Consider the following 22857-nt stretch of genomic DNA (forward strand, 5'->3'; position numbering starts at 1 on the left):
TGCTGCCGGTGTGGTTGGCTTTGCTGCGACGAGCTGGGATCCGGAGGAGAAGACCCCTGTCATCGGATTTGATATGGGTGGTACGTCGACGGACGTGTCACGGTTTGACGGTCACCTCGAGCATGTCTTCGGATCCAGGTGGCCGGTGTCCTTATCCAGTCTCCTCAGCTCGACATCAATACCGTTGCTGCCGGTGGTGGTTCCATCCTGTCATGGCGTAACGGCCTCTTCTACGTCGGTCCTGAGTCGGCGTCGGCCCATCCGGGTCCTGCCTGCTACCGCAAAGGCGGTCCTCTGACCGTCACCGACGCCAACCTGTTCCTCGGCCGACTGCTGCCAGAATACTTCCCTCACATCTTCGGACCCAATGAAGACCAGCCCCTTGACATTGAGATTACGACCAAGCTCTTTAACGAATTAACGCAGAAGATAAACACCGAGAGAAAGGAGAAGGGCCAATCGGAGTTCACAGCGGAGGAGGTGGCACTAGGTTTCCTGAAGGTTGCGGATGAGTCGATGGCTCGTCCTATCCGCAACCTGACGGAAGCTCGCGGTTTCGAAACTGCGTCCCACCACCTCGCATGCTTTGGCGGTGCTGGTGGTCAACACGCTTGTACCGTTGCGGCATCCTTGGGAATCTCCCGCGTTATCATCCACAAGTTCTCCTCTGTCCTTTCGGCGTACGGCTTGGCGCTGGCTGAGGTGGTCAAGGAATCGCAAGAGCCGGTCTCCACTGAGTACTCGACCTCCCAGTCGACACTTGACAAGCGCTTCGAAGCTATGATCAAGGCGTCTACTGAAGACATGCAGGAGCAAGGCTTTTCGGCTGACCAAGTTCGCCACGACCTGTATCTTAACTTGCGCTATGAGGGTTCAGATACCAGTTTGATGATCTTGAAGCCTGAGGATGACTCCGATTTCCTCGAGCAATTCCGTGCCAGACACCGCAGAGAATTCGGGTTCAACTCTGACAGAGCAGTTCTGGTGGATGATATTCGTGTCCGCACGATTGCCTGCTCAAAGGTCCGGACGGAAAAGAGCCCCCTTGTGCAACTGAGGGAAGCTACCCTGAAGGATGTCAGCAGAGGTCCGGACAACATCTCCAAGGCGTACTTTGACGGTCAATCCGAGCGGATCGATACTCCTGTCTATCTCTTGGACAAGCTCGAGAAGAATAGCCGTGTGCATGGCCCTGCAGTTATCATTGACGAGACACAAACCGTCGTGGTGGCCCCGAATGCCGTCGCTAGTATTCTAGAGACCTGCATAGTCATCGACCTCGAGGAACTCCCTAATGTCAATGGCATTGAGGGTGGGTCCTCAGGTATTGACCCCATCCGGCTCAGTATCTTCGGCCATCGTTTCATGTCTATTGCCGAACAGATGGGTCGCACGCTCCAGAAGACCTCCGTATCTACAAACATCAAGGAGCGTCTCGACTTCTCTTGCGCCCTTTTCTCTCCCGATGGAGGTCTTGTAGCCAACGCACCGCACGTTCCGGTGCATCTTGGCTCCATGCAATTTGCGGTCCGCTACCAGCACCAGAAGTGGCTCGGTAATTTGCATGACGGTGATGTACTAGTAGCAAACCATCCTAGCAGCGGTGGCACACACTTGCCTGATATCACTGTAAGTTAATTGCGCGCTCACCAATCAGCTTGAACCAGCTAACAGCAATAGGTCATTACACCCGTCTTCGACCGACCGGGTGGCACCGAGATCATGTTCTATGTGGCTTCCCGTGGCCACCACGCAGATATTGGCGGCATCCTTCCAGGCTCAATGCCACCAAAGTCCACCGAGCTCTGGCAGGAGGGTGCTGCAATTGAAGGCGACAAAATCGTCAGCAACGGTGTCTTTGATGAGGAGCGCATGATGGAGCTGTTGGTTCACAAGCCGGCCCAGTACGAAGGCTGCTCAGGAGCCAGATGCGTCAGCGATAACCTGTCTGACTTGAAAGCACAAATTGCAGCCAACACCCGCGGTATCTCGCTGATCCAAGCCTTGTTTGCGGAATACGGAGTCGAGACAGTGCAGAAGTACATGTATGCTATTCAAGCCACCGCTGAGACAGCAGTGCGCAACCTTCTCAAGGACCTCCACAAGAAGTTCGGCGGTCAACCATTGGAGGCAGTCGACTACATGGACGACGGTACTCCGATCAAGCTGAAGGTCACTATCAACGGCTCGGATGGTTCCGCTGTGTTCGACTTTGACGGTACCGGTCCTGAGGTATACGGCGGATGGAACGCACCCATCGCCATCACCCACTCGGCCATCATCTACTGCCTGCGCTGCATGATCAACGCAGACATGCCCCTGAACCAGGGCTGCCTGGCACCTATCGACATCCAAGTCCCCTCTCCTAGCATCCTGTCCCCTACCAAGTCTGCCGCTGTGGTCGGTGGAAACGTGGTAACCTCTCAGCGTATCACCGACGTTGTGCTCAAAGCCTTCCGCGCCTGTGCCGCCTCCCAAGGATGCTGTAACAACCTGACCTTTGGCACCAACTCCAAGCGTGACCCTGAAACCGGCGAGACTATCCCTGGTTTCGGCTACTACGAGACCATCGCCGGAGGCAGCGGTGCCGGTCCCACTTGGAGCGGCGAGTCCGGTATCCACGTGCACATGACCAACACGCGTATCACCGACCCGGAGATTCTGGAGAAGCGCTACCCGACACTTCTTCGACAGTTCACCCTTCGGGAGGGATCCGGTGGAAAGGGAAAGAACCCTGGTGGCGACGGTGTTGTTAGAGATATCGAGTTCCTCTCGCCGATGGAAGTCTCCATTCTCTCTGAGCGTCGTGTATACCGCCCGTACGGACTCGAGGGTGGCGAGGATGCGCAGCCCGGAATGAACCTTTGGGTCACGAAGGACGTGGATACGGGTGTGGAGCGCGTGGTCAATATCGGAGGAAAGAACACGGTGTCTATGAAGACGCATGATCGCATTGTAATTAACACTGCTGGTGGAGGTGGATGGGGAGCTGTATCTGCATGATGAGTTTGATGTTTCACGATGTTTATATGAGCATGAATGGGTATTCGGGTACTAGGATTGTATGATTGTTATATTACCATTGGAGAGAATACGATTATCTCGATGTGTTAATACCACATAGCTTGTGCTCTATCATTTGAGTGATGCCAAATTTCTCTGATGGATTGCAGGATTTCAGGATAAATTGGCCACCCCGCCTGAAAGTACAATGATGATGCAGTTTGGGATGCTAGTAGTCCACCTTTCAAGCCATATACATCAGTTACCTATTGCCACCAGCTATACTTTCAACTCCGCTGATTATTCATATACACAGTCCTATTGGGAAATAACTGGCTCGTATATTGCCCCCACGTTGCTGAACTTCTGGCACCCAACGTAGATTCCAGTAAGCCTTGAGTTGCTCGGGGCCACGTATACTTGGTCGCTCCCGCGCTGCCGGGTGGTGCAATCCACAGCTGCCCTATCCTTACACCATACATCTCGCCACCCATAGTCCACAGCTGTTTCCAGGGTGTAGGGCGGTTCGAAGGCGAGACTAAGCCTCTGGCATGTGGGCGATTTGTTGTATTCGACCTCGAAGTCAATCTCAACCAGCTCGGACCCTGCGACTGTAGCTGACATACCGACAATATCACCATCCCGTGCAATATGAACGGCTTGGGAGTCGGTGTCTATATCACCCGTGCTTGCCATGAGGCCTGATGTATAGACGAAGAGCAGTCCGATGATTGCGCGGCCTCGAAAGTAGGCCTCGACGGTGACTATCCTTTCGGGGGTGGTGTTGTCATTCCGTGTCTCGAAGTAGAGCTTCCGTACCTGGTCAAAAGGGGGAGAGACTTCTGGGACAAGTATTTGAGGTCTCTGGTTTTTGTAGGGAGAATTTACTGCTCGGACGCGGTCCGAAGATTCATTGAAGATCCATGACATAGCTGTTAGATCCTCATCGAAGCAACGTTGGTATTCATTTCGTATCATTCCAGTGGCGGGGAGGGAATGAGAGTGCGGAGATCGGAAAGTCACACTGCGCGCACATGTTGTTTCAAAGCGTATGGCTGCGACTTGACCCACTTCCAACCCCGGAGACTCGGCAGAAAAGCCCAGAGGAGTGATCCATACGGTGACTGATTGGATTTCTTCGTCTGGTGATATATCAAACCCATCTTTAAGTTCCTTCATCCACTGTCCAACAATGGCTGGACTAGGATGGTTGTAATACTCAAGCTTCAGGCCGGAGATGCCTGTTGGTGGGCGTGACCAACCTGAGATGCCAGCGGATGCCTGAATTTTCCGGATTCCCTTTAGTGATGCATAAGTTTGATAGTTACCTGGATTGGTGCTGTTGATAAAATGAGAGAATTTCTCATCGTATCGGATTTGATCATCCGGCACCTGATGACACTCGCGGTCTATGATGTGTGGGATCGTGGGTGGTCCGTCACAGAATTGTGATTGGATACCGAGTTGGATAAATTGGGTTCCGTATGTCTGTCACCTACTCAGCTATTGTTCGAACTAGGTCACGAAGCTCTACCTACCTTCTGGTGGGCGACAAATCCTGTGATGTGATGACCGAGCGGCAAGCTTGGTATCGGTGTAATGGATGCTTTGAGCCGATAGCAAAGGGGAGCCAGTATAACAGATCGCCCATAGTTTGTTGACACCTTCACAAGATTAGCGTGGTGCATGGATGCTTGGGAACAGAGAAGCACAGACCTGTAGCCCACCAAGCCCTTCAGATTGAACGAAGTCACGATTGTCTTCCACAATGCTTACCCCGCTGATACGTTCGCCATCTGGGCCATTGATGGGAATCGAAATGGCACAACCACCAGTAGAACCAAAGAAAACCGACTTTCCGTCGGCGTAGTGATAGCCCATGCCTATAAGAGGGTGGGGGTAAGATGTCATGTGAAAGTCCAGTCTGGTCAAGGACATCAGATATCTACCTCCTGGGCCACCGAAGTCCATATTCGACAACGGTTCAAAGGCACGGGGTGGCTCAGGCGGTAAGAGAAGGCTGAGAGACAAACCCTCATACATGGGTGCATGAGGAGCCCACAACTGGGAATGCGTGCGAAGCGAGTCCTTCACGTCCGAAGGAGAACGATGCAAAGACCCCTGATGGGCATCAGTCGATTCAGTAAGACCAAGTGAAACAATCTTAAACCGGTCTACGTCGGCCAGCAAGTGGTACTGGTTTGGTCTTTTCGGAATCTGCAGTGTTCCCTGAGCCATCCCTGGGCCGTTGCTATCACCAAGCCAGCATGATGAAGCTGAGTTACCGTATTGTAACTGGATCCCCATCAAGCCTTCCGAGCAAAATGCCACGCGAAACGCCTTGATGAAGAGGTTCTTCGGCACGTCTATACAGGTTTCAGTACCTGGATCGCGGTAACCAATCAATCGACCAACACAGTTGCCTTCGTCCGACGGGAATAGATTGATACCAGAAATAAACCGCCGTGCGCCGATCTTGACAGTTGATATACCAATTCGTCTTCTGTGCTTTTCCTGCGGGAACATGAAGGGCTGTGCCTTTCGATAGAGCACACGACATCCCTCTTGTAGGGGGCAATCCTCATCATTATATGCCAGCTGACCTGAAAAGTAGCCCACAGCCTTCGCTAGCTGTGGGCCCGCTTCAATATCAACCAGAGTGAAGTCGTTCCCTCGCATTGGCGCCGGAAAATAGTCCAGTCCGCCGGGACCGCGTCGAAAAATGGAGTCTAGGTCCGCAAGGGACGCCATGGGCTCCAGTAGGTCCCGGATTCTCTTTCGATTGACTAGTGGTGGCGTGGCAGCTTTCAAAGATGCCCTCGTAGCGAAGAAAAGTTTGAACCAATCTTGTGTTTCTGAAAGACAGGGGAAGACAAAGTCAGCCTCCTGGCCCAGAAGGAACCTACTCCGCCAATACGACTGGGGGAGCATAGATATATCTGCGAGTACCGCTAGGTCGCGGCATACGAGTCTCAGAGTGAGAAGCTGTTCAAAGGGTACATATGAAAAGATCTCAAGCAGCAGCTCATTTGAGAGGCTGCTAAAGGCATGATACCTCCTTTGCCCCACCTCTGTAAGGCTTCCTACTCTTGAGTTATGGTGCGACAAGTATCTCCCTGACCTGCTCATCGAATTCTCAGAAGCAGGAATGGAATCAGTCGGATTAGCCAGAACAGCGATCGCACAGGGGTCGGCATAAAGATGGGAGTCCAAATCCACCGGCTGTATCCGCCCGCGAATTCTATGTGTTTGCGCAGCGCCCGCATAGTCATGGCCGAAGTGGAAGATGGAGCCTTCGAGGCACGGAGTGCAGTAGAGTTGGTAGAAGACCATTTCGGCAATTGCCACGTCTGTTAGTGATGGCGATTCGACTCGCCCATGCTGGAGCCTAAGGATGAGCAGTTTCCAACAGGACTCATGAAATCCAAAGCACCATTGGCTATCCGATCGTTCGCAAAGCCTCCATTCATCCAGGTCATCAGGTTCTACATCGCCGTAGACTTGATTGCTGTCCAGTGGTGCATGGAGGGTTTTCCGACCGCGTACTATTCCTACCCCAGTAGTTTTGATGTGATCGACGGCAGGATTGGTCGAGTAGATACCCCGAACCTGCGCGTACCAAGGGCGGGCGCCGGACTGTGGGGAGTCTGGACCATCCCAATCCGGATCGGGCAGCAGGATCACCCCACAAAACGGACAGTAGACATTGGACACCATCCTGTGAGATGGCACACTTGTGCCCTTTGGATGAGAATGATTGGAGAAAGGGGGGCTGGATATTAGAGGGATGTCCCAGGAGAGGGTCAATAGATATGTCTCCTAGTCGGGAGCATGTTGGTGGACTAGTGAGGTTGCGTGTGGCCGCGGGGAAGTTATGGGCTAGTTATTGGCCAGGAGCTCTAGAGTCGGGCGCTACAGACCGCTTGCCTAGTAAGTGCTTGCTGGATATGGAAGACTAGCTGGGAAGGCCTAATGTCATCCCTCCATATGAAGTACCAGAAACCCAAATTTAGTGACTCGATCACTACCTATTTCTAAGCGGCAAGCGCTTAGCCCTGGTATGACAATAGGATGTAGTGGCTCCGATGGCATTGTTAGTCACACGTATAAGAACGTGTCAGGTTTCAACCTGCGGCTTGGCCAAGGTCGGCGCTTAATGAGGCCATCACATGGTCATCCAGGGCATACATACTAAAGATACCTGCAGGCAATTGCGCCATGTTCTTAAATATAGTGTCCTGGCCAGATCGAAGCGTAAATGGTTGGCAGCGGGCGCTTAGACGGCGAGCAATCATGAAGCACAGCCAGCCACCACAAAGTGCGAACATCAGGCTGCCGGACAATGAATTGGCTCTTAGGTCATCATATCTGATGGACTGTTGTTTTGTGTGCCGCAACCCTGCAGTAACGTGTGTATCATAAGTTCTATCCTGTCTCAGCAGATGCTCCTTTGTATGTTGTTGACTGGAGGTGGTTGGCGGCCTGTCCGACTCGGCGGCTATACGAGAGCCTGAGCTGGAGGATTGTGCCTGGGTATTGACGCCAAAGCAATTCTCGCCATGATCGAATTCTCCATTATAAAGGCGAGGTAGTTCCTGCCTTCAGTATCGTCCATCAACTCCCACAATCATACTGTCACAACAACTCTCCTGCTGTCAACAATCTTTCAGGTCTTCTTTCAATTGTCTAAGCCTTCATTCCTCCAATTCGAAGCTCAAAACCTTGACTGTCGCAACCATGGCTGGCCGTGTCTCATACTTTCAAAACCAGATGATGTTCCTCAACACAATACAGTTGATCAAGCCACACAGTCTAGAGGAAACCGTTCAGACCTTATGGCAGGGGATAGTACACGCGTGGTTTCCCTATGAACAACACTACAAATTTGGCTTTAAAGGTGCCACGCTTGCCAGTCGGAATATGCCCGATGTTACTGTCATCAAGGTAATGGCACTGCAACCGAACCCACGAAGCTCCCCTGATTGGGCGGAACGCCAGATCATGATGATTGAATGCAAGCGCCCATCCTACGACACTCCCAACGGCTGGAATGATACCATCGAGGGCCAATTTCTTGACGACCTTCAACAAACTCTCAATCATTCCAAAAAATTATTCGGAGCAGTGGCTATTGGTACGAAAGTGAAGTTTTTTCGGTTTGACGGAAAAGCGCCAGTCAACCGAATGCTTACTCCGCTTCACCGCGATACCTTGGATCTAAAAATCCCGAGCCAGCTCATCCAAGTCGAGAATATGCTGGACTATATCAAGACAAATGGGTGGCAGTGGGCTAGCACCCCTTGAGTTGTGTTGGGAAAGGACCTTCCTCGTATCATGGCATGCTATGCCACGGCCTTTCTGATTTTTGGCTTCTACGATTCTTATCTGTCTACACATCTCTGTCTACACGAGTTTCCTGTTCTTATTGTATCAATTGTATAACTCTCAGAGCCTAAAGCTATATTATTACATCATGAGCGCATGAGCGCGTGAGCAATGATGAGTAGGCTATTCTATCCAGAATTAATATTCGCTCTCCCCAATCGTATTCGGGTACTAGGATTGTATGATTATTAAATTACCATTGGAGAACACGATTATACCGATGTGTTAGTTTCACAGGGCTTGTACTCTAACATTTAATTCGCAGATTTATAATTGCTCTGGGGACTTCCGTATGAAGCTTTATTGAGACAACTACCGTATCACGCAAATACTAATCAAACCCTTCAGCAGGCCACCAAAATATGGATGGCACAGAAAATAATATAAAATAAAAAAGACGAGCTCAAAAGAAGATATCAGTATCTCCTACCTCCCCAAAAACATTCTCCACTGCAGCGTTATCTTGACCAGGGAAGGAGGTGGCAGCACCCGAGCTAGGTTGCAGAGTCTCCTCTGCTGTCTTCGCAGGAGGCTCGATGCTCTCATATTCTCTAAAGAGGTTGTCACCAGGGACATATTAGGCGCGTTATTGAATTTGGGACTGCTGTAGCCTTTTTTTTCTTGCTGTCTCGCACGGCGTCTTCTGCCGGCACCGTCTTCATCCTCCAAGCCATAAACCATAGCCCTATCGCAGGAAGACTGGGGGTAGAATTCAGCAAAGTAGTATGTGCCCTCAGGAGCCAGGGGCTTGAGCTTTGATCTCTGATTCAGGAGCCGACCGTTCGCTCTGCTCTTCTGCCACGACGACCTGAGCTCGATAAACAACCACTTCTTCGTCTCCTTTGCCCTTGTCGTCGCCCTTCTTTACTACTAATGGAAAAAGGACTAAACGAACCACCGCGTGTTCGGTTTCTGCTTCTTCATCTGATGCATACACGCCTCTTTGATCATGCATCAAGGAGGCGTTGAAGAAAATCTGGCTTGTCAAATCTCCTTGACTGTCATACTCAGGCTGAAGAGGAGGTAACATGATGTAGTCTGCCGGCTGCGTACGCATTTTAACAGAGATGTCCACAGCGCTGTGCACTAGCTTGCAGAGCTGCTCGCCCAGGCGAAAATCATGTGGTCTCCCTTCCGGTAGCATAGACATCAGTGCATCGATAATTTCAATCGAAATCACTAGAATATCATGTCCTTTCTGGCTTTTCAACTCCATATCCTGTGCCAGTAAGTACAACGTTGTGGCTCGCCAGCGATGAACTGCTTCTCGTGGTAAAGTCTGAGCCAATTCCTTCTCTAGCCGCTTGATTGCTGAGCATATCGGTCTGTCCAAGCCAAAGAGATAACGTGTAAAAATAAATTCCCACATCATGGTCATCGTAACGGAAATAAAGGTATTTTTCCGATACAAGGGGTTGGCAAGGAGTCCATCGACGTCGGACCCATCCAGTATGGCATTGCGGAATCGATCAGCAATATGCTCGTTCAGTTCACCAAGCGAGAGACAGGGCGCATGATTGGAGTGTTCCAAAAGCATTGAAACTCATCGAGAACATTTGCCAAAGAGTGTTGCTAACGAATGCTGAAAATCATCCTCATCATAAATGACTAGAGAAAAATTCGACAACTCGCCAGGCCGAGCATTACCTTGCGGTAGCGTGATATGACGAGAAAGCATTCCAGATCCCGAAAGAAACCCAGCAGCTTCTGCCCCACCTTTTATAGCGCCTTCAGCCTTCATAACTCTGGTTATAGAAGTTCCATCGAGATCAGCATGACGTGATAGGGCGGGCGACAAGAACTCTTCCTGGGCCACAGATGGTGATAGGAAACCCGGCGATGCAGGCTCTTCATTAGAATCCGAGCGTGGTCTGGATGGAGATGAAGATGCAGGCTGATGGGATAGAGTTGCTTAGTGTTCATCCTCTTCGTCTGTGGAGGATTCGCTGTCAGATGGGGCTGGCAGTGGCGCTCGAATGGTCGAGGAGTGGTCACGATCCAAATATCTAGGGTCTATAACACTTAATGATGGAACGGAATGCATGTCGAGGAGCCGGATGCTTTTTTCTTCGGTGAGGGGTGGCCCACTATCAGAGCGGGCTGGCGATGGTGGGGTTTGAAAGGGTGCCGTTACAGGATCTTGGTTCTCGATGCCAGCTAAGAACGCAGCCATCATATCTTCGTTACCATTCGGGTCTTCTGAAATGCAGCGTATCTTGTCTTCTGTCAAGTGGTTGTTTTTAGTTGGCATCTTGCGAGATTCCATGACAGGCAGGTCTTCCAGACTCATCTGCTCAGATAATTCAGTAGACCCGGATCCCAATCTTCGTGTATCGTCCGATCGTCCTGTGTCAAAATAAGGATGATCTTCGTAATAGTCACCGTATGAGCTACCATTACATTCAAAGTCTCCCTGTGCCCATGGCAAGGCCCTAAGCGAGAATGCATGCAGATGCTCGGCAACATGGTTCAAAATGACATTAAAATCCGGGTCTGTCAACCCACAGAGTGGACATGATTCGATAGAGGGAGGCTGTTTTCGGCGCCAGGCAGAGGCCAACATGGGGATTTGCTGGGGTTTGATACCCCTTGAATGCTTTTGCTCTAAATGTTCAGTCAATGCCGAGTCTTCAAAAAACACCCGTCGTTCGCTCGAGCCATTGCATGCGAGGCAAACCCAGTGGGAAGTGCCGCCATGATCTGTGAGCATGTGCGACAGCCAGAGATCCTTTGTATGATAAAGCCTTTCGGGACGAGGGCAATCTTCTAGAATACATGTGTAGGGAAGAATATCTCTAGAGAGATGTTTTCTAAATTGCTTTTGATCAGTTGTAAGTCCGATGCCGAGAGAATCAATACGTACTTCCACTGACTTCCTCTGCCCACGGAAGCTGGCAATGTCTGGCAACAGCACAGACACTGGAAAATATTTTGAGCACTCCTAAGTGGTGGAGGTTTGGGATAAGTCACACGAGAACTTATTTCAGATATGACTGTGGTCGTTGGCTGGGCACTGGATCGCGTTGGTAACTGAATTGGATCTTGTACATCCGTTGCAGTTGTTGTGCTATACACTTTTGGTAGTTCAGGCTCTTCCGTCGACCTTGCGAAGGGGTTGGCACCCGGTGGCAGGGGTGCTTTTTGAGGGGTTTGTATCGATGTCGATACCGTAGGATCCTCATCGGATAGCTTGATTGCATGACGCTGAGCATACAAAAATCGATTTCTCCGTTTAAGATTCGCTTCGATGAGTCGTTGCTGAATAACAGTCAATGAACGCGAATCGGTCACAATGGTCTCGTCTACGGGCGAAGTCAATACCACGCCATGCGAAGAAATCAGTACCCGCAGAGTGCCATTATTAGTAGGTCTTGATAGTAACAGCAGCTGTAGATGAATTCTCAAAGCTTTGACCTGCGGATGATCAGGGTCGTAAGAAGCATCAGCTTTCTGAATCCGAGCATTAGTGCCAGCCTTGCGAATGGAAGTTGTGATCCGACTGAGTTGGCCAATAATGGATTTCACATCCTGCATAGCCTGATCTAACGTATCAGTGTGTCCGTCGGTTCCTAGGAAGAAGTCATTCCTCGTCCTTTCTGCTAAATGTGATGACTCGACAGTACCTGTCTCAACGCACCGTTCCACAAAGGCCTGCAGCATTCCCAGAAGATTCACCACAAATATTTTTGCGTCCGGGTTTGAGGACAGTCTAGCATCGAGGGATGCCTTTCCGACCTTCAAGGCCCCGGCTCCACTAGCCCACAGGTTCAGATCGGCTAGACGGTTCTCTGCCCATTCTTGAAGAGTAGGCACAGCAGCCGAGTCTCGAAAGACCCGGTGACAGGCCAGTGTGGCCTCATAGATGGTAACCTGGTCTGCCATAACTTGAGTACTAGTATGAGTTTGGCAATCTCGATCAGCCCCAGTTGGAGTGTCTGGTCCATTTGGGCTTAGCTCAACACGTGCTGCACCTTGCCAGGTTACCCCGCCCCCGCTGACTGTTTCAACAAACATCTCCGTTCTCATGCTGCAGTTATCCAGCCTTATCATGCCTCATGGACGAGGAAGATGTCCTGGATGTGGGCGGTCAAGTACTACCGTGGATCAGTAACCAAGCCATCCTGATAGGGCAACAGACGCGTAATAAGGTTTACGGTACGCTGGGCTGCGAGCTGTTCGTTCTATCCCAGCACATCCCAACTATCAGCGAGACAGCCCTTGCGCGAGAGAGATTGCTGAAGATATTCGAGATTATCGATAAAGCGTGCTCAGTGGGTCTCCCCAGACGAGCGACCCCATACGTTGTGCACTAACTCACTACTCAGACGTCGCGGAACGAGGCAGATCGATTTCGGGCTCTGAACAGAATCCGTAGTTACAAGGATTCCACGAGCAGAATTAGACAGACTGTCATTAGAGAGACACAGGAAAGCTTGAAGCATTTTGCCCTACATAGCCCAGAATACCATGCTCTCTTGCGACTGATTTCTGATTGCTTGACGGTGGACGAAACAGAGCCACTCTATACCGAGGAACATCAGGACGATTGCAATGTCGGATACCCAGGGTACTTGAACGAAATCCTCTACAATCAGCTACAGACCTACGCTACATGTGGCTGCCGCACCGGACACTTAAAATCGACTCGACTGCGACTGAGTATTGAGAGCCAAATCGTAGATGATGATGTTTCCTTTGAGTTCGTCTTTAAGGCCAACACCTTCCCACCTACGCGTTCCCCCTCATTCGTGCAGTGGAAGGAGTCGAACGTGAGAGTCACAAGGTAAGACAGAAGGCACGGCTGGCAGCAACCACAACTAACGGCCGAGACGTGATTCCGCAGACAAACTGATGTCCAGAAGAGCAAGAAAAAGGTTGGGTTCGCATCCCCAAATCGTCATCTATCCTCACCGAAACGCCACAGCCCGCACTTATCACAACGCTTAAGACGGATTGAGGTGGGGGAATTCTGCAAAGTGATCGGGAGTCGGTTTGGGAGCCCTGTACAATTTTATATCCAATCAAACGTCCTGAAGGTGATCGAACCACCTGATTCTAAGCCCTCCCGTGGCATTCGCCCTACTGAAGGCCATTCTCTAGGGCACTGGCTCAGACAAATACCCCATCTCTCCAATAAGGGAAAGTCTCATCTAGCCTATACCATTGCCAAGTCCGTCTGGCAGTATTACAGTTCACCGTGGATGATGGCGCCCTGGACCCACGACAGCATTGAACTGTTAATCGAAGAGACTGGCCTGGCAGGTCAGGAAAGACCACATCCTTATCTGACAACGAACATGGTTCGAGCGATAGTTAAGCCTACAGACTGCTACTATGCTGATGATCTCATGCACCAATATCCAAACATTCTGGCATTGGGAATTCTTCTTATCGAAATTGCCATCAAGCAGCCCTTAACAAGTGAAGAATTCCCTCTCCCCTTGAGCGAAACTGCGATGAATGACTACTATACGTGGGCATGGACAACGGCAAACAGAAGCAACTTAAAGGACATGGTGCATTCTACATATGAAGAGGCTGTTAATAACTGCCTCAACCCTGAGCTATTTGGAGGCTACTCAATACAACAGTATGCAGAGGCAGAGCAGATCAAGGCCCGACAGAGGGTTCTTTACGAGAAGATTGTTTCCCCATTGAAAAGATTGTCCGAGGCCTATCAAGATGACTGGGATATCCAGAGTCCTCCTACCACGGAGACGATTGGGACATCCTCCCACCATGCCTTTTCAGAGCAGACGGTCATTACCTCACATTTCCCCGTCCAGGAAGATTTCACGATCGCAATATTTTGTGCCTTGCCGCTAGAGGTTGATGCGGTTAGCGCTGTGTTTGATGAACGGTATGAAGACTTAAGGCTGTATCAGAACGCGCTGGGAGACTCGAACACGTACACTCTTGGTCGAGTGGGTCGCCATCACGCTGCTCTGGTACATCTCCCGGGAATGGGAAAAAGCGTTGCGTCTCAGGCCTCCTCTACTATACGGTCAACCTATCCGAACATTAAGCTCGCTCTAGTGGTCGGAATCTGTGGCGGTGTTCCGTACAAAAAGGGGAACAAGGAGATCCTCCTCGGAGATATAGTAGTCAGTGATGGAATTATCCAGCATGATTTTGGGCGAAGGATTCCTGGGGCATTCCTGCCGAAAACATCAGTTACCGATGGGCTTGGACGGCCCAATACCGCTATACGTGGTTTTCTTTCGAAGGTAAAGACGACTATGGCACAACAGCGGATGTCAAACAAGATTAAGACATATATGGGAGCTATAAGCCAGATGCTTGGCCATGACACTGCTCGATATCCAGGCGTGGAGCAAGATGAACTCTACGAGTCAAGCTATCAGCATAAACATCACGGCAGCACCACTTGCAGCAGTTGCGCAGACTCAACCAGCGATAGGGTCTGCGACGAAGTGTTTGATCTATCGTGTCATGAATTGGGATGCCGCAGAGAGAACCTTGTAAAACGGAAGCGGCTCCAGGCTGTACTCACACAGGGGCATATCCCCACTCCGGCAGTTCACTTGGGTCTCATTGCATCTGGGGATACCGTCATGAAGTCTGGGCTAGACAGAGACCTCATCGCAATGCGGGATAGTGTGATAGCGTTTGAAATGGAGGGTGCAGGGGTCTGGGATAGTCTGCCTTGTCTAGTGGTGAAGGGCGTTTGTGACTATGCTGATAGCCATAAGAATAAAATATGGCAACCGTACGCTGCAGCGACAGGGGCTGCCTGCATGAAGGCTTTGCTCGATGAGTGGTCATTTTGATACAGTTAGAGCATCTAGTGCATGTCTATAATCCATAACGTAACAATGCTTGATAGACGTCTCAACATTCTTATACTTGGTCTCATACTGAAAGATGCTTTTGAAGTTAGTACCCGAGCAAAACAGTCTTTATGGAATATCTGCCATAATCTGCTGATAATAACCATCACTTTCCTGTGTTCGGTACATAGTATTAAGGAATAATGATCTCGCTGGGATAACAACCGACGGACCCAATCAAAGAGGCTCTTATGCAGGCTGCCGCAAAAGCAAGTATTGATGCAGACTATTGGCTTCCTGCGGCCGTTCGGGGCTTATCTGCGGAGGTTACTTAGTGCCAGGCAGCTACGTCGGGCTACCCACGGACCCCGGTGCAACTTGACGACTCCCTCTCCGCATCTTCTTCCATCTCACATCTTTTCACTTTCCATTTCTCATTGACGTCCACCCAGTTCCAGATCAAATCAAACGCAATGGTATTCCGCCAGGAAATAAATCCGCTCACTCCGGAGTTTGACGCTCTGGTCGAGAAATTGCGTGAAGAATGGCACATCCCAGGCCTGAGTATTTCGATCGTGCACGGTTCCAGCACCTACGCAAAGGTACCTCCGCCGCCCAAGATTGCCATTGACCTTAGGACCACATTAACAATCATTCCAGGCCTACGGTTATGCTTCCTTTCCCTCCACACCTATGACCACCACCTCCCTCTTCACAACCTGCAGCACTACCAAAGCCTTCACCGCCGCTGCAATGTCCATGGCGATCGACGATAGCCAGTCCACTCCTCATCCAATCTCCTGGTTCACGCCTGTCTCCTCCATCATCCGTGATGACTTTGTTCTCTCTACTCCTTCAGCCACAGCCAACACTACGATTGAAGACATCTTATCCCATCGCAGCGGGCTCCCAGGCCACTTCTATTCTGTGACCCTGGCTTATCCGAACGAGACTTTGCGCACCGAAGTCCGCAGACTTCGATGGCTGCCACTCGCCTTCCCACCACGAACAACATTCAACTATTGCAACCATATGTTCATGGCTGCCACATATTTGTTGGAACGCATAAACGGCGAAGGTCTCGGAACGACACTCAAAAGGCGAATTTGGGACCCACTCGACATGAAAGACACATATTTCTCCACCGCCGAAGTGCAGAAGTCCCCCACTTTGTCGAGGAGACTAGTCAAGGGCTACACCTGGAACCCGGACACACACACCTATCACGAAGAGCCATATATCAACTATGCTCCAATCACCGGAACTGGATCGATGGTTTCTAGCGTGATGGATTACGCGAAGTGGCTGCGCGCTATGCTGTACCAGACACCGCCTATCTCAAAAGAGGGGCACACTGCACTTCGTATACCTAGAGCAGTTATCGCCGATTCAGATTGGAAGAATATGCTCGCTCCACCGGGGGCTTACCACCTCTATACCATGGGGTGGTTCATCGACTATTACCATGGAGAACAGCTATACTGGCATACGGGAAGCTGGAATGGATTTGGAATCATGGTTGGATTTTTGCCTGCAAGGAGCTTTGCTTTCGTGATGATGGGGAATACTCAGAACGCGAGGATTGCGGAGCTGGAATTGTATCTGTATCTCATCGATCAGCTGCTGGGGAAGGGCGGAGCGGACAGAGAGACCCATGTGAGGAAGCTAGGTGCGAAACTGAAGGAGATGGAGCGGATGTACGACGAGAGTGTCGAGAGTGTGGTGGCACGTTTATATCCAGACCTCAAAACGAGGTTACCACTTGCGTTGTCGCTGGGATCGTATACAGGGAAATATGCGCACCCGGGATATGGGGAGTTGAGGGTGTGTGAGGAGAGCGGCAAGTTGGTTGTTGATTTGAGGGACCGGGTGATGTTTGGCTGTCTGCGGTTTGAACATGTCAGTGGGGAGTTCTTCGTCGTCAAGTGTTATAACCCCGATGCTGAGGCTGTGGGACCAGAGTATTTCAAGGCTGAATTCTACGTCGATTCGGAGGGGATAGTGACGAGCTTGGGGTTGGATTTGGAGTCTACTCTGGGGGAGAATATCTGGTTTCAACGGGAAGTGTGAAATCATACGCTGCTAGCAATAGTGGAGAACGTTGTTGTGCACTGCCCATTTGGCAACTAACACACTGAGAGGACTGAAAATAACATACAAACTCGACTTTCATGGAGGATACTTCAAGGATGATGGCATATGCCAAGATGGTATGACTGAAGATATTCAAGCCTCTTCGTAGTATATATAAACCAATCGTGGCAGTGCAATAGTTGCCCTGAAGTCCACTAGTACATGTCCACCTCTTCGTATTCACACCGGAATCAGCTAGTATCCATCATCCAACCTTACGAGAATGATGTACATCTACCCCCTCCAACTCCCAACATGCACGCCACCCCTCTTCGCCAACTCCCTATCAAACTCACTCTCACCACCCGTCGCATTAATAATTCTCTGCAACATGGTGCTCAAATCATCAAACGTGATATTTTCCTTTGCACGACTCCATCCCAGATCCAGCGGAAGACGCTCATTCTCTACAGTCCATCAGTCAGCACACCACCCAGCACCATCACACCCAAAAGGACTCAAACTCACCAAAAAGATACTCCACCCTGGACCGATTCACCAACCCCTTCTCCTTATCCCCCAGCACAATAATATACGCCGCCGTCTCCCCGTAACTAAACGAGTCGCCCAGCTCCGACATCGTATAATTCGGATTCGTAGCCATGGAGGTGTTAACACGCGCTTGGCGCGACACAGCAGCCTGCTTCACGTCGATGATGGGAGAAGTCCAGTATGAGCGGGTCTCGTCGAAGATGGTTTGGTTGAAGTCGTGGTTATCGCCGAAGTAAGCGTCTTGGCGGCTATTATGGATAGTTAGATGCATGAGGGGTGGAGTAGGAGGCTTGGGGGACATACCTCAAGCTGGCATCATGCTCGAGAATATCATGGCGACTTAAGTCGTTCAGAGAGAATGTGGTTGCGTTGGGGGCGGGGTTGGTGGTCACTGCTTCTTGGTGGAGGTATATGGCGAGTTCTTCTTCGATTCCTAGAGCGTTGTAGAGGGCGTTGATAGTGTGTCGCTCGGTGATGTCCTTGCCGTTGTGGGGGAGATAGCCATGGTTGGCGAGGGTGTTGAGCATTGGGCAGGGGGCGCGGACTGGTTATTTCTCTGTTAGACTTGGGTATAGAGAGTGGAGTGTAGGATGGCCTACCATCGTTAGGGCCTGGAGGGGACCAGGGAAGTGGGTGTGGTGCTCCTTGTTGTGGGAATGCATAGGTCTGGGTAAGGGCCGCGGCCAGGCATAGTAGAGTGGTTGTCTTCATGATGGTGAATGTTGGTAGGAATAGCAAAGCTGAGTTGGTATGATTCTGGAGGAGTCAAAAACCGGGGACTTGCTGGAATTTATATCTGAATTTAGATCTGCAGCTGAGCGATATAAATTACAAATGCTGGAATATCACTTGCCATCGTCACCTCCAGGGAGTGACGCTAATGTTATTTATAAAATTGTGGAGCAGCAGTTGTAGGCCAGTCATGCCGTTGTAGATGGAGCAGGTTTCAAATTGATTCGATCTGGTTGAGGGCACGATGACAGCCCTGAATAGGCAAGTCGCTAGCCGTCTTTGACTGAATGTATACGAGCACGGTGGTGGCACCGTTGGCCGTCGCGATGTATGTGATGCATCGAGTTTACTATGATTGGCTACACTTGCAGCTTTGGAATGCTCCGCAAACCAAAACCCGCTGGACCCGTGGACTGTGACCTGGGACGCCTGATGGCCAAGAACTTGCTGTGATGTAATCACTCGCCCAGGGCAATGCTGCAGCGTCCTAAGTGGTTGCCAGCACTATGATGGTAGAGTTACATTCCTCCATGCTTGCATGTCTAAAATTGTACGTGTCTGCTGCCTAAATAACGTCCCGTGGGAACATGCAAGCCTGCGGAGGATTCAGGCGGTCATGATTTTGTTTTGTTATTAGTGAAAGCTGATAGGACAGTTGTACGGCTTCTAGACCTTGGCATTTTCAGGAATCAAGTGTTGGCACGAGCTCCACTGCTAAGGCATCAGAATAATATGATTGATCAAACTAGATGCTATTCGGGACGGGTCAAGGTATGAATCCTGCGGGAGGCATAAGCCGCCGCCTCATGCCAAGGGATCTGCAGCCGAGCCCCAGGCGCGGTCCAGATTAGGCTTAGTGTCATCTCTCACGAATACGACGGGCTCAATTGGGAAAATGAATTGCCGTTTTGGGACGGTTATCACGAATACGTCAAAACCGGAGAAATCAACAAACAAAATCTGTACCGGATATATTTGTATATCAAAGGGGTAACATCTACCATGTTTCGTGAGGAAGAAGAGTCGTAAGCTGTGACTAACTGTTATCAACCAGAGCGCAAGCTTCAGCTTCGAAGCTGTGAAGAGAAGATGTATATTTCCATATAAATATTGTGTAATGTTGCGTGCCGTCGAAAATGGATTGTTCTTTTACTACAATTGCCGAAATCTTAACCACTATTGCATCAGTCAATAGCTTGACTTTACGAACAACCCCAGATTGGACCTCTTAATTACAATCATGAGTGCTTCAGGCCACGGAAGCTCAGAAACACAGGCATACGGCAGCGATACATGTCATGCCTATGTGGATGGAGTTTCTACTTCATACGGCTATGTGCCCTCGCTCGCAGCAGCCTCTACCTTTGTAGCTCTCTTTGGCGCTTCGATGCTAGGCCATGCTGTCCAAATGGTGTGGTTTCGTACCTGGTGGTGTTCCGTATTCTCGCTAGGATGCTTGGGTATCTTGACCACCCCAGAGCCTAGATCAAGTATGCTAACTAGAACACAGGCGAAATCCTAGGTTGGGCGGCCCGAATATGGTCTGCTAAGTGCCCCTACGCTCAGCCACCATATCTCATGCAACTCACTACCCTCATCATAGGTGGGATATCCCATTGCTAGTACTGGGGCACACCTGACATTCATTGATAGCACCAACGTTCTTCACCGCAGGAATTTACGTCCTGCTAGCCCGTTTCATTCGCATCTTTGGCCCCCAATCATCTGTCCTTTCTCCTAAGCTCTACCTCTGGATCTTCTGCACCTGCGATATAATCTCTTTGGTTGTCCAGGCAGCAGGAGGAGGTATGGCTTCATCAGGAGGAGGTGGTGGGGACTCATCCTCCAGCACCAGCTCGTTGAGCACCAGAGAGACCTCCTCCTCCTCCAACTCCCAATCAACCGGAACCCACATCATGGTCGGCGGCATCATCTTCCAGCTCGTGGCTATAACAGTCTTCGTTGCCCTTGGCGCTGATTTTGCCTGGCGCGTATTCTGCCGCGAAGTACCATACCGCCGGGGTAACGCGCACATGCCGATAGTGATCGGTTTGTTTTCGGCAATGGTGTTTTCGGTCCTCTTGATATACATTCGGAGTGTATATCGGACGATTGAGTTGCTACATGGGTGGACCAGTTCAACCATGCGAAATGAAAAATTGTTAATTGGGTTGGATGGGGCGATGATGGTGCCGGCTGTTATTGTTTTCAATCTCTTTCATCCGGGGCAGTTATTGCGGAAGATTGAATTGCGGGCGAATTCGGTGCCCATGGTGAGCGAGCAAACTTTGGTCTTGGAGGACCTTGAGGAGGAGAGTCAGGGGGATAAGTTGATGTTGTTGGAAAGGGGCTAGGATTGAGCGACCAATGGATGTTGGTAGGATTGATGCCGTGACAAATAGGTCTTGTGTAATTCAAGAAGTACCTATTGGTGCGCAGTTTCCAGGTCGGAGACACATTGAATCAAAAATGATTTGTTCTCTTGGTACAACGAATCTTGGGTGAAAGCTGATTCCCCTCATTAATCTGATTGTGCTGCTCCCTCACCTTTGCTACCTGCACCATTGTGCATTCCAATCTCCTCCATCGGCCAATGTAGCCACCGACGATCATCTTGATCCAAGCCCTCCTCAATACCCCCCATGATATGCTCCGCCCATCCCCGAGCAAACCACACCCCATCATGCAATTTCATAAGAACCAAGAAATAAGACAGCAGTATCAATGCCACCGGCTCCTTTCTCTGAAAGGCATCCAGTCCATCCTCGAAGCAACATATCCAATCGTAGATGATCATCGCTAACCTGCCAATGTTACACTCGCCCTCATCTTGCCTTTCCCCACACATCTCATCGAGCATCCGCTCCAACATGTCAATCGCATTAAAATAACAGTCCCTCAGATCTCGACCATTCACTTCTTCCCGTCCTTGGCCAGGCAGAAGAATCCGCTCCCGCAAGGCCTCTAAAGATCCCCGGTAGTCCATTCCCAACGCCTTGCCTCCTTCATTGACTGGAGATGGGGTATTCTTTTTCCCCCGAGGCTTGATATCACCAGAAATCCCCGAAAGTGTTTTCACTCCTCGCACCAATGAAGGCCATTCGGCCATGCTTTCATGATCAGTACCAACTGAAAAGAACAAATAGTCACCCGGTCGCGGACCCCGAGCCATAGGCAAAAAACACAAAATGGTGGCCCCCACCCACACCGCCTGAATATTGTCGGGTTGGATATGACCAACACGAGACAATAGTTCACTTAGCCCTATGGCAGAGTGATGGTCTGCTCTGTTTACGAGCAGCGAACCATTTTCTTCACGATGTGAAAGTGCATGGTCGGAGTTGATTCTGGCTTTGTGAAGGCCAGCTAAAGCCAGGATAAGATGCAGGATAAAGGGATGCGTGATTGCCAACTTGGGGGCTTCATCACGCCAGAAGTGAAGACTGCCGTCATCTTCGGCGAGAGTGTAGCAGGTTGAGGTTAGGTAGTGGTGGTGAAGAGTGAAGTCGTAAAAGTCAAATGTTGTAGGGGTGGGAGTGGGTTGAGAAGAGGATGGCGAGGGAGATGGCAGATTGAATGACGGAGATGGGGAAGATTGAGCGCCAGTCGAAGTCCAGCTAGCTGATTTGGTAATAGAGTCCGGAATTGGCCGTCTCGATGTGCTTTGATACTCAGATGGGACGAAAATCCAGTTGATGAGACGCTCCGACTTTGCTGATAAACTAGACTGGGAGGCTCTTGCCGATAACGGTTGCATGTCCAGACTGGTTGACGGAGAGTATTCACAAATGACCGAGTGGTTCATGCAATTGATGCATTGTGGCCGTAATTCATCGCACTGGACTGGCCGTTAGCATTCCGCTTCTCAGATAAGCATACGGGATCAGGAGGCGGGGCGAAAAGGGGCGGATAACCTTAATGTGTCGTCGTTTGCAGTTGCTGCAACCTAACCGCGATTTCTGGTGTGACCGACGCGAAACTTTGCGCTGGGCCTGCTTGCTTATTGCCATTGATGCGGGATTATTCTGTGTCACTGCCATCGCGTTGAACATTGTGCTGATTGGGATTGGAACGTGTGCCGATAAAGGCTCTTAGACCGTCCTGGGGGCCGCGCCAGCCTGGTGGCTGTGCCAACGGGTCAAACTTGGCTCATCCGATGACCCACACGTTGTCCCCAGGTAATATCCTGGGTCCACTGGGTCCACCCTTGGCCATTGGCATGTATAATCCTCCTAAAATTCTACACACAACGTCCAGTGTCAAAGAGCTGTTCGCGTTACTACTTACGGAGACTAGGCCATCTTCAATAACTATCCGCAAC

General features: G+C 50.4%; 9 protein-coding genes across 9 annotated transcripts; 4 read left to right on the forward strand and 5 right to left on the reverse strand.

The window, feature by feature from the left end:
• Positions 1–120: 120 nt before the first annotated feature.
• Positions 121–3003, forward strand: An06g00660 (uncharacterized protein; the record flags this gene model as incomplete). Its single annotated transcript, XM_001390856.3, has 2 exons — positions 121–1629; positions 1681–3003. Coding segments are annotated over 2 exons (2832 nt in total), but the record flags the coding sequence as incomplete, so codon positions are not given.
• A 318-nt stretch (positions 3004–3321) lies between these two features.
• An06g00670 (uncharacterized protein) lies at positions 3322–6720 on the reverse strand (the record flags this gene model as incomplete). The annotated part of the gene is made up of 3 exons (XM_059748029.1): positions 3322–4491; positions 4542–4667; positions 4720–6720. The coding sequence occupies 3 exons, from the start codon at positions 6718–6720 to the stop codon at positions 3322–3324; spliced, it is 3297 nt and encodes a 1098-aa protein (XP_059600790.1).
• A 1020-nt stretch (positions 6721–7740) lies between these two features.
• On the forward strand, positions 7741–8307 carry An06g00680 (uncharacterized protein; the record flags this gene model as incomplete). Its single annotated transcript, XM_001390858.1, has 1 exon — positions 7741–8307. The coding sequence occupies one exon, from the start codon at positions 7741–7743 to the stop codon at positions 8305–8307; it is 567 nt and encodes a 188-aa protein (XP_001390895.1).
• Positions 8308–9121: 814 nt separating this feature from the next.
• On the reverse strand, positions 9122–9925 carry An06g00690 (uncharacterized protein; the record flags this gene model as incomplete). Its single annotated transcript, XM_059748030.1, has 1 exon — positions 9122–9925. One exon carries the CDS (start codon positions 9923–9925, stop codon positions 9122–9124), a length of 804 nt encoding a protein of 267 aa, XP_059600791.1.
• Positions 9926–10300: 375 nt separating this feature from the next.
• On the reverse strand, positions 10301–12414 carry An06g00700 (uncharacterized protein; the record flags this gene model as incomplete). Its single annotated transcript, XM_059748031.1, has 2 exons — positions 10301–11183; positions 11252–12414. The coding sequence occupies 2 exons, from the start codon at positions 12412–12414 to the stop codon at positions 10301–10303; spliced, it is 2046 nt and encodes a 681-aa protein (XP_059600792.1).
• Positions 12415–12443: 29 nt separating this feature from the next.
• An06g00705 (hypothetical protein) lies at positions 12444–13175 on the forward strand (the record flags this gene model as incomplete). The annotated part of the gene is made up of 2 exons (XM_003188648.2): positions 12444–12659; positions 12714–13175. 2 exons carry the CDS (start codon positions 12444–12446, stop codon positions 13173–13175), a joined length of 678 nt encoding a protein of 225 aa, XP_003188696.2.
• Positions 13176–13589: 414 nt separating this feature from the next.
• Positions 13590–17249, forward strand: An06g00710 (uncharacterized protein; the record flags this gene model as incomplete). The annotated part of the gene is made up of 4 exons (XM_001390862.3): positions 13590–15118; positions 15236–15284; positions 15515–15781; positions 15840–17249. The coding sequence occupies 4 exons, from the start codon at positions 13590–13592 to the stop codon at positions 17247–17249; spliced, it is 3255 nt and encodes a 1084-aa protein (XP_001390899.3).
• Positions 17250–17405: 156 nt separating this feature from the next.
• An06g00720 (uncharacterized protein) lies at positions 17406–18515 on the reverse strand (the record flags this gene model as incomplete). Its single annotated transcript, XM_001390863.3, has 5 exons — positions 17406–17467; positions 17609–17719; positions 17781–18052; positions 18108–18348; positions 18404–18515. The coding sequence occupies 5 exons, from the start codon at positions 18513–18515 to the stop codon at positions 17406–17408; spliced, it is 798 nt and encodes a 265-aa protein (XP_001390900.3).
• A 1353-nt stretch (positions 18516–19868) lies between these two features.
• Positions 19869–22856, reverse strand: An06g00730 (uncharacterized protein; the record flags this gene model as incomplete). The annotated part of the gene is made up of 5 exons (XM_059748033.1): positions 19869–20017; positions 20126–20172; positions 20285–20732; positions 21084–22374; positions 22824–22856. Coding segments are annotated over 5 exons (1968 nt in total), but the record flags the coding sequence as incomplete, so codon positions are not given.
• Position 22857: the final 1 nt, after the last annotated feature.

This window comes from Aspergillus niger (assembly GCF_000002855.4).
Source record: "Aspergillus niger supercontig An06".
Lineage (NCBI taxonomy): Eukaryota > Fungi > Ascomycota > Eurotiomycetes > Eurotiales > Aspergillaceae > Aspergillus > Aspergillus niger.